This window comes from Rhinolophus sinicus, chromosome 6, assembly GCF_057876585.1.
Source record: "Rhinolophus sinicus isolate RSI-liver-muscle chromosome 6, RSI-T2T, whole genome shotgun sequence".
Lineage (NCBI taxonomy): Eukaryota > Metazoa > Chordata > Mammalia > Chiroptera > Rhinolophidae > Rhinolophus > Rhinolophus sinicus.
In genome coordinates, this window is record NC_142506.1 from 1,235,080 (window position 1) to 1,250,256 (window position 15,177).

Here is a 15,177-nt window from a genome sequence, read left to right on the forward strand (position 1 = left end):
GTGAGGCAGAGCAGACGATCTCTGACGATCTTGCCAGCTCTGACTTTTATACCCCATGTTAACTCTGGGTTCGTTTTTAAAAAGGAGACTGCAAAACATTTGCAACTTCCCGTAAGTGGGAGACCCAGGGAGCTGTCCTTTCAGAACCACAGAACTTAATTCCCAGGCCGTGCTCCTGACCTTCAACAACCCTGTCACTCACCAGCCCAACCTTGCACGGCCGATCATGTACTCACCCACCCCATCCTCCATCCACCACCCATCGTCCCCCACCCATCCCACTCATCCTTCATCCATCCATCCATCCATCCCCCCACCCCTCATCCATCCATCCATCCATCCATCCATCCATCCATCCATCCACCATCCATCCACCATCCATCCACCCACCCCTCATCCATCCATCCATCCATCCACCATCCATCCATCCACCATCCATCCATCCATCCCCCCACCATCCATCCATCCATCCATCCATCCATCCATCCATCCACCCCTCATCCATCCATCCATCCATCCACCATCCATCCATCCATCCATCCATCCATCCACCCCTCATCCATCCATCCATCCATCCACCATCCATCCATCCATCCATCCACCCCTCATCCATCCATCCATCCATCCATCCACCCCTCATCCATCCATCCATCCATCCACCATCCATCCATCCATCCATCCACCCCTCATCCATCCATCCATCCATCCATCCACCCACCCCTCATCCATCCATCCATCCATCCACCATCCATCCATCCATCCATCCATCCACCCCTCATCCATCCATCCATCCATCCACCATCCACCATCCATCCATCCATCCATCCATCCATCCACCCATCCATCCATCCACACTTCTTCCATCCACCCCCCCATCTGTCCTGAACATTTGGGAACTCTGCAAGGACTTCCCTTTCCCCGACTAATACCCATGCTCCCCAGACCCTCAATGTCCCTGGCCAGGATGGTGTGGGGTATGGTGGAGGGTTCTGAGCAATGAGGTTCAGGAGTGGGTGACCTGGTGTCTTTGGGCCGAGAGGATGGGATCCGGTTACATAACAGGCTCCTGGGCAAGGGGGACTCCAGGGGCTGTCAGGACCCGGTGTTCATAGAGCATGAGCTGATGCCTCCAGTGTGGAAGTCGAGCCCTTGTGTGTGTGTGTGTGTGTGTGTGTGTGTGTGTGTGTGTGTGTGTGTGTAACGGGGTGAGGCCGGTGGAGGGTCTGCACTGTGGGAGGAAGCCTGACTCATTCTTTCCCAGAGGAGCATGGTGCATCCTTGACTATTGCGTGTGTTTGGAAGAGGAGACAGCCCTGCAAGCTTGACACATGCGTCATTGTGTGTGAACACGCACCGGGTCAGGGCTCAGGGAGATGGAGAGCTTGGCTCCGTCTGTGACCACGACCAGGGTTCAGGTGTGGGTCGCAGTCATGGGTCATACGGTCACTAGTTCAGTGGACGGTCACTGCTGGCTCCCACCCATCGCACACGCAGGATCCTGCAGACATGTGAGACCCTTTCTTTTCCAAGCGCACACACAAATACAGGTCCACTCCACACAGACCTGCCCCTGGGCACACTGGTGGAAGCAGACCTGGACCCCATCAGGCCACCTGCGAGATCCTTGGCTCCTCTGAGGAGCAGCGCCAACCAGCCATGGAAGGAGGAGCCGTCCGGCATAGAGCAGGGGAGTGAGGGTGAAAGGGGGGCCCTCCCTGCCCCCCGTCTCAGTCAGCCTCCCTTCCCTGTGGATCCCGGGCTGCCCAGCTCTGGACCAGATACCTCAGTTCCCGCTTCTGACCTTCCAGCTGGACCAAAGGCCTCTGGGAGCCTCACAGATAACAGGCACAGTGCTGCCATGCCCCCAGGGCCATGCCCAGGACCAAACAGGGAGCTTGTATGCATCATGCTGCCCAGGGCACGCCTCAAACAGCACAGCTGTTGGCACCTTCCTGCTCTCCTCAGGACTCTGGGCCCCAGGTGTAGAGACCTGAACGGTCCAGAGGTGGGCACTGGGCACTGCAGCACTGGGAGGGGAAGGGCAGGCGGAGCAGCCCGCAGACCTGGCCGCCATCCTCTCCCCACAAGGGGGCGGGCTCAGGAGGGCGTGATGTGCCCCAGGCCACGGGGCCAGAGGGCCACAGCCTGGGTCCCTGAGTGTCCTGGACAGTCCTCTCCGTGCCTGCTGCCCCCAGGGGGCAGAGGGAAAGGGGCCCGTCTTTCTGGAAAGCAATTTACTGCCAAGAGCTTAAAACTGTCTGGGGAAACGATGCCAAGGAAACAATGGGAAATGTGGCAGAGCTGCCCAAGCGAGGACCCTGGTGACGCTGCGGAATGAGAAAGCAGGAAGGTTGTTGGGTGGACCAGGGGCCCCTGCAGCTGTAGGCAGCCTCTGAAGAGCCTCTGGCGGGAGGTGGGGGGGTTCTGGGCTGCAGGGAAGGGCTTGTGCCAGACAGGGTGGACCTGCAACCCTGAAAAGGCAAAACTGAGACACCCCCTCAGGGCAGAAGGGCAGGCCTGGGTGCTGTGAGTGCGTGGGCTTTGTCTCCTTTTCTGATGCTCCATTTTGTACAAAGAGCGTGCGCCACTTGCAAAACCCAGAGAAAAGCAGTCGACAGCAACCAAAGTCAGAGGAGACATTTTCCAGGGCTGTGGGGTCCACCCAGCACCCCCCAGGCCAGCCTTGGCCTCAGCCCCCGAGCGGTCAAGGCCGGTGTGGGCAGCCGTGTGGCCCTGCACACACACAGCACAGGGACTTCGCACTGCCTCGTCCCCAGATGCCCACGTGCAGCGCTGTGCCACCTCTGCTCGAACACCAGCTCCGCAGAGAGGCTTCTGTGCATCTGCTCCAAAGGCGCCTCACCCCCCGGCCACCAGATCCATCTGGCTCCACTCTGGGCATGTGCAATGACCTGACCTTTCCACACGGATCTGTCTATGCGTGGCTGTCTGTCCTCACTGGGGAAGTGGAGGCTGAGCATCAGGACAGCGGACAGCAGTGATCACTAAAGGATGGGCTGGTGGGTGGGTGGCTGGATGGATAATGATCCCACCCCCCAAACAACTGCCATAGCTCCTGACACGCAGCCCCCATAAACTGTCCCCACACCCCTTGCAGCCTCCCCCCTGCACCCCTGCTCAAGCTGCGCCTCTGCCTGAAACCCCTTCCTCCCCTTCTCTGCCAGGCAAACTTCTCCTCCAGCGTTGCCCACTCCAGAGCCCTTCCCAGCCTCCCAAGACACACATTTGTCACTGCGGGGCCCAGAGCATGGGCAGGGACGTGCTGCCTGTACCTCCAGGACCAGGGGGCTGAGCTGAGCACACTCACCCTCCCGACCGCCGGCCTGGGGAAGGGGCGCAGGGAGGCCTGAGGGCCTCACCAGGGCTGAGGTGGGCAGGTAGTGACAATGACACCCAGCTGCCCACTGACCAAACTCCCCAATGCACACCAAACCCCTTGGGAGGAAGGCCCAGCCCCCACCAGGCCCACCAGGCCCATTGGGATCGAGCTGCCAAGCTCACTCCTGTCCTTGTCTTCCCAAATTCTGGCCCTCCTCTCCTCTGGGAGCTGCTCCCGCTTTAGCGCCTTTGCACAAACTCTTCCTGTGACTAAATGAGGCTTCTGCCTCCCTGGGATTCGGGGGACACCCTCCTGTGGGGTGACCACGCAGGGCCCTGTGACCCCCCATCACAGCCTGCACACTCCAGCTCCATCCCCTGCCAGGCGCGGAGCAGGCACTGGCTTGTTCTCGCTGTGCCACAGCACACGGCGCGGGAGGCACTGGCGGGTGCGGACGAGGCCCTGGGCACGCGACCCCAGGAGCTCCTGCCGCGGCTTCCCGTTGGCTCAGTCTGGGTGTCCGATCCCACGCAGCTGCCCTGGGCTGCACAGTGCTCCCCTCATTCCCGCACCCCTAAACTGCAGGGGTCTGTCTGCTCCATGGGGTGTGGCAAGCCTAGCACCCAGCCCAGGGCTGGACCTCTATGCCCATCTCCTCACCCCAGTGGCCTTCCCTGGGTGGGTGGCATGCTACCTCAGAGCCAGACCTGGGCAAGGGACCATGCAAGACACAGCGGCCCGGAACAAGAAATGGCCCCTCCCCCACGGGCGCAGCCTCCTCGCGAGCCCACCCTGGAGGCCCCAGGCCACAAAGCCTGGATGGACTTACACATCTGTCTCGTCCCACAGGATACAGGTCTGGTTGGTGGTGCCCTGGAGAGAGGGGAGAGGAGTCAGGGCCACGTCGGCCCCCTGAGCCCCGCCCCAGGGTCACTGCCAGGATCCACCCACAGGTGTGCCAGGTGCTCTGCCTACACCTGTTCCTCCGAGAGAAGGTGTTTGAGGAGGCAACTGAGGCCCAGAGCAGGGAAGGGACTGGCCCAGCACCCGCCCCACTGCTGTGTGGCCTCGGGCTTCCCCGGCCCCGCTGAGCACAGCTGGGCATAGGCGGCTGAAACACATCTCTGGATGCCCAGATGGCCGGACCAGCTTAACGTAAGATGGGGCAGCAGGGAGACCCCTCCTGGCGAGCCCTGGGGGGTAAGTGAGCAGGGGTCAGGTGGGCAGAGGGAGGGCCTCAGCAAACACCCCTGACCTGTGTTTACCAGCGCTGGGGCGATAGGAGAGGTAATGAAGGCAGTTTCCTGCACTCATGGGGGAAGCTGCTTTAAACGCTGGTAGGAATTACTTAGTCCTCGCACAACCTTGTAGTTCACATTTGATAAGGGAGGGAGCCATGGCACAGAGAGGTTGAGCAACTCGCCCAAGGCCACGCAGAAGGAAGGAGCAGGGCTGGCGTTCGAGGCCTGGCGCTGCCTTGTCCTGGCTGGGTGACCCCTGGGCTCCTGGCTCTCAGCTGGTCCACAGTGCATCTCGGCCCAGCTCTCCCGAGGCCCAACAGAGAGCCTCAAGGAACAGGGCATGGAGGGGCCTGGGACCCAGAGCAGGCTCGGTTCTCAGAGGGGTGGCTCTGTCTTCCTCAGGGAGCAACCAGGCCGATGTGGCTAGCACTGCAGTGGTGTCAGACGTGGGTTGAATTTTGTCTCCCACATCACCTTGCTGTGTGACCCTAGGCAAGTCATGGTACCTCTCTGAGCCTCAGTTTCCCCACCGACATTCGGGGATGTAAGCAGCTCTCTTGCAAGGCTGAGGTGAGACCCCAGAGCACACAGCCCCATGCGTGGTCAGATGGGAAGCCACGTACATGCGGGCGTGCACAAGCACAGGCAGAGGGCACTCACGTTGTACATGTGGGCAAACTCGATCTCCAAGGGTGTGAGCAGGGAGCGAGGGGGTGGCTTCACCGTCACCGAGATGACCTTGGAGTTCAGGACAGTGGTGTTCCTGGGGAGTGCCAGCAGGCCACGTCAGGTACCCAGGAGCCGCCCCTCCTGCAGGCACAGGCCCACCTCTGGACCCCTTTCCTGAACACCCACTGACACCCCTGTACCCCTGTGGCCTCCACGCCCAGCATCCCCATCTCCCCCAGACCTGGCCTCCCCCCATAGCCCCACGGTGCCCACCTCTGCAGGGCCAGGAAGCTGCCCAGGTTCCGGTAGAGCACGGTGCCCACCACAAACACAGACGAGTCATCAGCCTCTGCAAGAGAGTGGGCCAGTCACCCTCCTGACCGCCCCCAAGCCTGGGCCCTGCTCTAGCCTGTGTCCCTGGGGGGAGGCCCAGGCTCCGTGGTCATATCCACCCCCACCACAGATGCAGCCTGGCAGGTGGAGTGCGGGGGTGACTGCCTAGGGTCCCCTGAGTGACTTCCAAGAGTTGGGGGCAGGCAGGGAAGGGCTTTACTCCCTGGGAACCTGTCGCCTGCTGTGTGACTCCAGGTGAGATCCTGTCCCTCCCTGTGAGGAGAAGGTCCATTTGTCTATTCAACGAAGATGGCCTGGGAGCTTCTCATCACAGAGAGGGCAGGGAGGGCTTCCTGGAGGAAGGGGAGACCTTGGGAACACTGAGAAGAAACATGGGTGCCGCCTGGTCCTTGGGGCAGCAGGCTAGGCTCCAGAAGGACCTTCTCAGGGGCTGGACCCTCACACACCCGAGTCTCCAGTGAGGGCCCCTCCCCTGCCCCGGGGCTCCTCACCTGCCAGCCCCGTGGAGAACACGCTCTTGGACACAGTGACCCTGTCCTCTGGCACCTTGGCCCCGTCGCCTGTGGCCCGCCATCCTTTCATGGGGAAGCTGATGTCCGTGGCCCCACTGGCCGGGAGCTTATGGATGCTCAGGACTGCGGTGGGGGCAGCGGGCAAGAGGGAGCAGAGACAGGGACAGTGGTTACACGACCTGCAGCCTCGGCCCTGGGACGCCACAGTGGGCCCAGGAGTCCAGGACTACCACTCGGGACACTCACGGCTCAGAGGGACAGGAGGCATTGCTTGGTGAGGCCCAGGGCCTGGTGCCTGCCTTCCGGGCCTCTCTGCCAGGCCCCTGGCCCCAAGCTGCAGACCAACTGCCCTTCCCATATGCACTGCCCCTGGATAGGCTTTTTGGGTCGGCTGCGTCCCAGAGACACTGCGCTCCACCTTGGCACCCCCCTAGCTTCCCCTTCACCCTGGCTCTAAAAAAGGGACAGGGACAGACCCCACCTCCCAGGCCGAGGATGGTAAGGAGACAACAGATGGGCTGGGTGGGAGGGGTGACCTGGAAGGAAGGTGCGGGGTGCGGGGAAGGGGGATGCAGCCTCTGGAGAGAAGCTGGTTTCGGGGACAGTTGCTGGTACCAATAGCCTTTCCTCTCAGCCTCTCCCTGTGGGAACCTGGCCCTGGGGTCTGGCCAGCATCTTGAAGACCCACAGCCCCACCTGGGCCCCAGCCAAGCTCACGTTTGAAGACCCCCAACCACGGGCATCGCGTGGACAAATGGCAGACAGAGGCCTGGGGGGACAGGACTTGGGTGTGGGGGGGTTGGCCCCCTGAGTCCCCTTCATTTCCGGCCCACCCACCCAGGCAAACACTGTGCTCCCTTTACCAGCACCCCACAGACTGGGTTGAGGTCTACATGAGGGGTACATTAGGTGTGGGGTGAAAGGGGGAGGGGCCAAGGAATCAGCCTCCACCTGCCTGGCTGCTACCTGGCCTTCGCCCGGCTCTGGGGCCTCTTTCCAAGAGAAACCCACCACACAGGTCAGTGCGGCTCTGTGCCTGGCTTACCGGCCATGCCCTCCGTGTGTGGTCAGCACTGGGGACCATGGCATGTCCCCTACGAGAGGCCCTGGGGACAGGGACAGGCCCCTGCTCTCTGAGTGACCAACCCTAAGTCCTCCACCAATGAGAGAACAGGGAACCAAGTCATGCCCTCAACACATACGCTGAGCACCTACTGTATGCCAGGTGTCCCAGTGCTGAAGTGTGGCAGTACCAAAAGAGACAACTCCTGGCCTTGTCAGTGAGTGGGGGAGAATGACAGGCGGTGCCAACCACAGGGCTGGGCTGCGGGAGATGGGGGCGCACTTCCCAACACGGTGGTCTGGAGTCCTCCCCGGGGGTGACTGAATAAAGGCCTGGAGGGGATCGGGCTGCTTGGATTCCTGGGGCAGGTGTTCCAGGAACAGGGTGTGCAGGCTGTGGGGTGTGTGGGGTGTATGAGGGGTGTGTGGACAGAGTCTGGGGAGGTGTCCCAAACAGGGAGGCTGTGTGTCCCGTGAGAGCCACGACGGGCACACCGGGAATAGGCCTTCAGTGTAAGTGTGCAGGCCCTGACCTCCAGGTCCCCGGCCCATTTACCCTTCTCGTCCCCATGAGGTGAGCTGTCACCATCTCATGTTACACATTCGGTCAATGCAGGGAGCTGGGTGGGGTCCAGTCCCCTCTGACATGACGCTTCTGGGAGTGGAGGGCAGAGCAGGGGGTGCTGTACAGCCCTGCCTTCAAATCTCAGAGAGGGCACCGGGGCTGACAAGTCAAAGTAGGACCTGGGCCCCAGGGAGGTACCCCCGAGGGGCTGGCTGTGCACTGGGGCTCCTGGGGTGTCCCGGGCTCGTGTCTGCGTCTGAGCGGGCCTATGCTGACCCCTCCCAGGATCAGGTCAGACCCCAGCCACCAAGACTCTCAGGTCTGTGCATCTGGACAAACAGGCTGCCCTGGAGAGGCTCTGGCTGCTACCTGTGTATATAGACGAGGAAACTGAGGCAGGAAGGCCCTGCCCAGAGCTGCAGAGCAGGGGCACGGTGGTGGGGGGTTCAGAGGAGCGGGGCGTGGGCTTACCCAGGTTGTCTGTCACCTGGTACGCGTCCCGTAAGTCCTTCATCCGGAAGCCAATGACGTCCACAAAGTCCTCCACCAGCCGGAAGAGCTCCTTCGCGTTGGGGCCCATCTGGGGGCAGGTAGGGGTGGGGTCAGGGAGCCTCGGAGCCGGTGGGGAGCGGCCCCGTCAAGAACGCCAGAGCTAAATGAGGGTGTCACCAAAGGACCCTGCACCCCCAGTCGGGGACAAGCCTTCTCGTTTCTCTGCTTCTTCCCACCCCCTTCCTCATCTGTCCCCTCTGTGTCTGGGTCACTCCCTAGCACTACAGGCCCTGGACCTGATGGGAAGCGGGTCAGAACCTCTGAGGGCACAGCGCCATGCGTAGACGAGAACACTGAGCCCAGACACTGTGCTACAGCCCGTGGCACAGGATCAGGGGTCCAGGCTATGGAGGAGGGCAGGGGTCTCTGGGTATCCACTGTCCCCACACTGGGTACTGCCCAGGGGACAGAAACAATGGCAGGTTCCAGGTCAGTCCGGGAGGAAGGGAGGGACCCTTATTTCAGATGAGAAAGAACCACCACATCCGGGTCATCCTGACAAGCACCACGCAGCCAACACGTTTTGCCACACCCAGCCATCCTCTGATGGATGGGGAAACTGAGGCTGAGAAGGTTAAGTGCCTTCCTCAGAGTCACACAATAGGCGGAGGCTGGGCTGGGATTTGAATCCAGGGCCCCACCCGGGGCTGCCTGGGACTTAGGGAGGCAGCGTGGATGCCAGTGCCCGTCCTGCTGCTCCGACAATGGCGACCCCTGACTGCTGCCCTTACCAGCTGGGCCTCCTCCCATTTGTCCCGGTTCTCCTCTGCCAGCAGGTTGCTGATGATCTGGACAAAGTTCTGGAACGAAGAGAAAGGACCAGTGAGCAGAGAGCAAGGCACTAGTGTCAGGGCTCAGCCTGTGACCAGGGTCAGGGCTCAGCCTGTGACCAGGATCAGGGCTCAGTGTGTGACCAGGGTCAGTACTCAGTATGTGGCCAGGGGCGGACACTGGGCAGCCTTTGGTGCTCACTGTAAGGTTGAGGTCATGGCCCAGCCTATGGCCAGGTCTGGGCTCAGTGGAGGCTGGGGTCCAGCACTGCCCCCCGTCCGCTTCCCCAGGTGCCCCTCCCCTGGGTCACCCTCCTGGGAGCCCACCTGCACGTCCCCAGGGGTGGGGCTGTAGTACGCCCTTCTGAAGATCTCGGTCATGTTCCTTAGGACATCGATGGTAGAGAGCAGGTCCCCGCTGTAGCTAGTCCCATCCTGGGAGATCTCCACCAATGTCTGGATGACCTCCGACACCCCTTCCCCGGGCAGCCCACGCTGAGCCTTTGCCAGGTGTTCCCGGGTCTGGAGAGATGGGGAGGGTTGGGTGCCATGATCCTGCAGGATATGTCACAGCAGGTACCAAGAACCTCCCACACCTACGGGACCCTCTGCAGCCCCCAGCCAGTGGCCACAGCTGACTTGTGTCCACAGGGCATGTCACTGAGGACACAGGGTTATGCCTAAGGACATAGGGCAGAGGAGTGTCCTCGAGTGATAGGCTGGGCAGGAGACCCAGGACCAGTCCTCACCATCATCTGGATGTTTCGATAGTCGATGGAGACGCAGCGGATATAGGTGGGGGGCTCCCAGTAGGCGATGCCTTCCTCATCCAGCTCACAGCGTCGCAGGATGAGGCCTGGGGAGGCAGGGGGCAGCTCTGCCTCCTACTTCCCAGCTGGATGCCCACCTCTGGTGCGGGAATCCCACCCACAACTCCCAGGCCCGAGCCCCTCTGGATGGGACCCTCAGCCTCAGAAGCAGAGACTCGCCCACAGCCTCCCTCTGGCACAGGGGCCAGGCCTCCTCGCTCTCTTTCCTTCAGAACATTTCTGAGTGGCTGCTGCAGTGACCTGGCAGAGGCCAAACCTTCAGGGACCCACCTGCATGGGGCAGAGTCCTTGGTGGAGTGGGGGGCTTCAGGCTCAGCCTGGGGCCTCTCCTAGAGCATTTCCCCATCCAGAGCCCACAGCCTCGGCCCCCACCTCAGCCCCACCCATGGTGGGAGACACTGGGCAGCCTTTGGGGCCATTTGGTATCAGGCAGTGACAGCCTTAAACACAGGCACACCTGTGACCCAGAGCCTACTGCCAGGAAATGGGCAGGGAACAAGGCACAGCTGTGAGTACACAGTGCTGATGACAATAGAGAACTGCCACAATCCTGTTACCCAACAGGAGGCATGAACCAGAAACGGACACACCCCTTGCTCTGACAGCCCCTCGGGGCTAGCCTGTGTGGGCATCTCACTGCCCCACATACAGCTCTGTGAGGACAGGACAGGAGGCCCCCCACACCGGCTGCCTGCCAGCCCTCACCTGTGGCGTTCCGGGGACAGCGGACTGCAGCCACCTCTCCTGCTGGGGTCTCCTTCCAGATCACAGTGCCAAAGTTGTCCTCATCACAGATCTCATGGGGCTCTGCCAAGGGGTCAGAGATGGTGAGTGGAGGCAAGATCTGCGAAGGGGTGCCAAGACCTGGCAGTAAGGTCAGGGGGCCGAGATTCCCCAGGACATCCACCATCACAAGAGGAAGACATTCCCCAGCCAGCTCAGCCCCAAGCCCACCCAGTTACTCAGGGTGCCCTCCTGAAGCCCAGCTGTGGGGGGGAGGGAGAACACTCACCCGGACACCGCTGGGCACTGCATTGGCGGAACTCGTCCTGAGGGCCCTGGCAGGCTGCTCCCCCAAAGAAGGGCCCCGAGCAGATACGCTCCCGCCGCTGCGTGCCACCCCCACACGTGACACTGCAGCCGCCCCACGACGCCCAGGCCTGCCACTTCCCATCCACTGCAGGGCAAGCCAGGTATGAAGGCACAGGGCCGGGGACGAGGAGGGTACAGGTCCAGTAGGAACCACAGTGCAGACACACAGGGCCATGGAGACGCAGAAAACAGGAAGGGCCAGACACACAGAGCCACGGGGACCAAGGAGGTAGGAGCAGTAAGCCATGAGGAGAAAAGAAATTGAGACCACAGATGGAGAAAGCAGAGATCAACTTGATACAGAAAACCAAGTGCCTCACATGCACTGTCCCCCAGGACTGCCCCCATCCCACTGTCCTCCAGGACCGCCCCAATCCCACAGACCCCCCCAGGACCGCCCCCCATCCCACTGAGCCCCCCTCAGGACTGCCTTCACGTCCCACCATCCCCCTACGCCCTGGTGGCCACATGCCAGGGTCCACAGTTAGCCCCCACAGGCCTCGCCCTTCCTCTATGGGTCACGTCTGCCAGGTCCCCACCCACAGTCCCCACGTGTGGCACTGACCTGGGCACTGCTGCAGGAAGCAGTCTCTGCTCTCCACCCAGTGGCCCTGGCACTCGGCACCCCCATATGAGGGCCCGTTGCACTCCCGTGTGCGCTGCTGCCGGCCCTGGGAGCAGCTGGCAGAGCAGGTGCTCCAGCTTGACCACTCGTTCCAGTTTCCATCCACTGCCCGGCCCAGGGGAGGAAGGGGACAGGAACCAGCGTGAACACCCAGGGTCCCACACCTAGCCTGAGATGCAGTATAAACACCCCCAGGGGCCACCATCCCACCATGAAGGCTGGGCCACAAGTGTGAATGGCCTAGGGGCCACCACTCCAGCACCAAGGGTACAGGGATGATAATTCCCCAGGGCCTCCAACCTCCAGCCTGATCATAGCCTGAGGTTCCAAGCTCTGAGTGCCCAAGCAGGTGTCTCTGGGTGGGCAAAGCTGGACTCCTGGGGCTGGCCAGTGACCCACTGGACCCTTCCCCATCCCCTCCCTCCCTATGTGCCCCCAGCGCCCTCCCTCTCACCTACCAGGGCACAGGGCGATATTGCAGAACTTGGTTTGCTTCTCGGGGCCCTCACAGGGGTTGCCTCCAAACTGGGGGGGCCTGCAGGTGCGCGTGCGGTCCCGGAAGCCGCGGCCGCACGTGCTGGAGCACAGGCTCCAGGGCGACCACTCGTCCCAGGCGCCGTGCACTGTGGAGGGACAGGAGGGCGCTGCTGAACTCTGCGACCCCTGGACCTTAATATCCCGCTCAGGGCTCCTGGCTCCCTGGCCCCGAGTCTGGCTACTCCACCTGCGCTCATGATGCTCAGGCCCGCTCCTGATGCCCCGCCCTCGCTCCATGCTCCGCCCCCACCCCTGCTCCCCTAGGCCTTGGTTGCCCCGCCCTCAGACGTCCCACCCCTGCTTCTGATGCTCCGCCTCCACCCCCTTCCCGCCCGGCTGTCCCGCTCAGCCGCCCAGCCCCACCGCGCACGCCTACCTGGACACACCGCCGAGTTGTTGCATAGCCGCTGCTCGCGCAGGGGCCCACTGCACTGCGTGCTGTAGGAGGAGGACACGCAGAAGCGCGTGCGGGTCTGCCAGCCCTCGCCGCACGTGCTGGAGCACACACTCCACGGGGACCACTCCTCTGCCGCGGGGTCACCTACGGGCCCAGACCTACAGCGTTACAGGCCTGCCGCTGCCTCTCTGCCAGGACTGCGGTCAGACCCTCAGGGGGACGCCCAGGAGGAGGGCCGCGGTGCTGAGCAGCCGGTGGTGGTTGTGAGGCCTTTAGCTCGCGGGGCTGGAAGCCGGGCTGATCTCAGGACCTGCCCTCCCCTGCAAGGCTATGGGGCTGGGTCTCCGGGGCCCTGGGCTCTAGTTTCCCTAAAGCCATTTGGCCTGGAGAGGAGAGCCTGGCACCAGAGAAGATATAGTCTAATTGTGGTAGTTATCAATGTTATTTCTTATAATTAGCAGTTAACAACTTAAAATATTTGCCCAAAGACCTAGTCCCGTGAAACCGACCTTCCCCACTCTACAGCGTTTTTGTCCTCACGTGTCAGTGCCATCCAGCCCTGCAGCTCACCTGTCTGTGGGGACGGGAACCCAAACTGCTGAAGCTCGTCTCCCAGCTCCTCACGCCGCCGAGCGTCAGTGGACCTCAGGGACTGGCTCCTGGAGTTGCTGCGTCCGGCTGCTGCAGACGGGCTCAGGTCAGCGCCCGGGCTGTGGTGCTCAAGAGCCTTGCTCTGGGCCCTGGGTCCCTCTGTCCCCCGCCAGAGTGGGGCGGGGCTTCGCAGCACCAGGGCTGCTTGACCCCACTGGACAATTGGGAAACCTGGGACCAGGGCACCCCGATCTGGCGCCAACCCGTCTGGCCCATTCCTGTGGGTATCATCTCCCCCACCCTGCCCTTCTTCCTCTCTTCCTCCAGGGTCTGCACCTGCGGGACAGCACGTTTCAGTGGCTGCTGCCCTCCCATGCTCAGCTGCCCTCCCCTGCTCAGCATCCCACAGCTCCCCTGCCTCCTGTGGCCTGGACCCACCCCCTACCCCCCACACACCCTCCCTAGTCTTTTGAGATGAGCTCCTCTCCCAGGAAAGTTCATCAAGGAAATAAGCAACCCAAAGAATGACAGTCTCATTATAACTTGATTTAACTTTATGGAAGCAGCTAAAATATACATGAAGTCATTAGGGAGTCTTATTAGAGAAATACGTTCTGGAGGCAGGATTGGCCTGGGGCAGGAAGGTCTGGCCAGGACTAGGGGGCAGTGGGAGCGAGCACCCCAAAATTATCAATCCACAGATGAGAAGAAAGTCCCATGCAGTCTCCCCTACCTCTGCGTCCCACCTCTCCTCCTGGGCCTTTTCCTCGGCTGGTCCCCGCCCCCAGGACCAGGCCTGGCCACCCCCTTGGCCAGGCTCTACCCTGTGGCCGGCCCTCGCATCAGGTCCCGCCCCTCATAGCACAGGTGACCGGCCTGCCTTTTCCAGGCTTTGCCCCAAGGCCATCCTTCTTCTCCGTCTCCTCCCTCACCTGGCCTGGCCCTGACATGGGTGCCCCCTTCCGCTCCTGACCTGGCTAGTCCTGGATTCCTGCCTTCATCCTGCCCAGACCAAACCCATTCCCTCCACCCGGCCCCAACCTGCGCCCCTCCCTCCACTCGACCTGCGCCCCTTCCTCACCTGACCTGGCCCCACCCCAGACCCTTCCCTCCACTGGCCACCCCGTCCACCCCTGCACTCACGGCCGCAGGCTTTGCGGTTGCACAGGCGGCCCTCCTCCAGCACGCCCTCGCAGCCGCCGCCCTCCATGCCAGCTGCAGGCAGGCAGGTGCGCGTCCGTGTCTGTAAGCCTCCTCCGCAGTCTCGCGTGCACTCGCCCCACAGCGACCACAGCTTCCAGCCGCCTGGTGGGAACCAGAGGGCAGGGGTCAGAGCCAGGGATGGGGACAAAGAGATAGGGTGCCTTTCAGAGAGTGACCTCTGGAGGGTCTCCCAGGCAGGGATGGGGCCACAGCGGCCCACGCGGAGAGACCCGAACTGTGAGGGCCAGCCTGGGAACCAGCACAATGGAGGTCAGCTGGGAGGCCAAGTGTGGGCCTGCGTGGGGTAGTGGTGGGGAGGTAGAGGTGCAGGGGAAGGGTCTGACCAGGGAGAGCCTTGGCTGTGCGGTGCCCACCCCACTCCCTCTGATCCCCTCTGGGCCTTTTCCTCGGCTGGTCCCTGCCCCCAGTACTCTGGGCTCTCTGTCCACAGGCATCTGTGCTAGGGTCTCTCCTGGCTCTGAATCCAGGTCCCTAGCGTGGGGGCTGGGACAAAGCTGGAGCCCCAGAGGGGTCTGAAGAATGAATGAATGAATGGATGAATGACACCCATGCCCACCTCAGCGGCTGCATTATAAGGTCCTAGAGATGGGCTGAGGGCAGAGAGGGCCCTTTGACGAGTCTCATTCCTGGGCGCAGCTCCTCTAGCCCTGCCGGAAGGCCCCCCGTGGTTCTCAGTCCAGTTCCCTGAGCCTGTTTCTTCATCATCCCCCACCCAGGTATGAACACCACACCTGGTGGCCCAGGGGGGCCTCAAACTCAGGGCCCAGCCAGGCTGAGCTCCCCCACACCTCCCCAGACCTGGTAAAACTGGCCACT

The 15,177-nt window shown here is 62.2% G+C and overlaps 1 protein-coding gene across 2 annotated transcripts in view; it reads right to left on the reverse strand.

The window, feature by feature from the left end:
* The window catches only part of ADGRB1 (adhesion G protein-coupled receptor B1), a 75,182-nt gene that overhangs the window by 37,912 nt on the left and 22,093 nt on the right, over window positions 1-15,177 (reverse strand). For both annotated transcript variants that reach the window (XM_074317052.2, XM_074317053.2), the window contains exons 3-17: window positions 14,281-14,442; window positions 13,117-13,227; window positions 12,526-12,690; window positions 12,071-12,235; window positions 11,553-11,717; window positions 10,908-11,072; window positions 10,601-10,702; window positions 9,815-9,921; window positions 9,393-9,587; window positions 9,027-9,095; window positions 8,215-8,323; window positions 6,096-6,239; window positions 5,524-5,599; window positions 5,242-5,344; window positions 4,170-4,213 (exon numbers count right to left, since the gene is read on the reverse strand). In XM_074317052.2, the coding sequence (XP_074173153.2) occupies window positions 4,170-4,213; window positions 5,242-5,344; window positions 5,524-5,599; window positions 6,096-6,239; window positions 8,215-8,323; window positions 9,027-9,095; window positions 9,393-9,587; window positions 9,815-9,921; window positions 10,601-10,702; window positions 10,908-11,072; window positions 11,553-11,717; window positions 12,071-12,235; window positions 12,526-12,690; window positions 13,117-13,227; window positions 14,281-14,442 (1,882 nt within the window). The remainder of the gene's footprint in view (window positions 1-4,169; window positions 4,214-5,241; window positions 5,345-5,523; window positions 5,600-6,095; window positions 6,240-8,214; window positions 8,324-9,026; window positions 9,096-9,392; window positions 9,588-9,814; window positions 9,922-10,600; window positions 10,703-10,907; window positions 11,073-11,552; window positions 11,718-12,070; window positions 12,236-12,525; window positions 12,691-13,116; window positions 13,228-14,280; window positions 14,443-15,177) is intronic.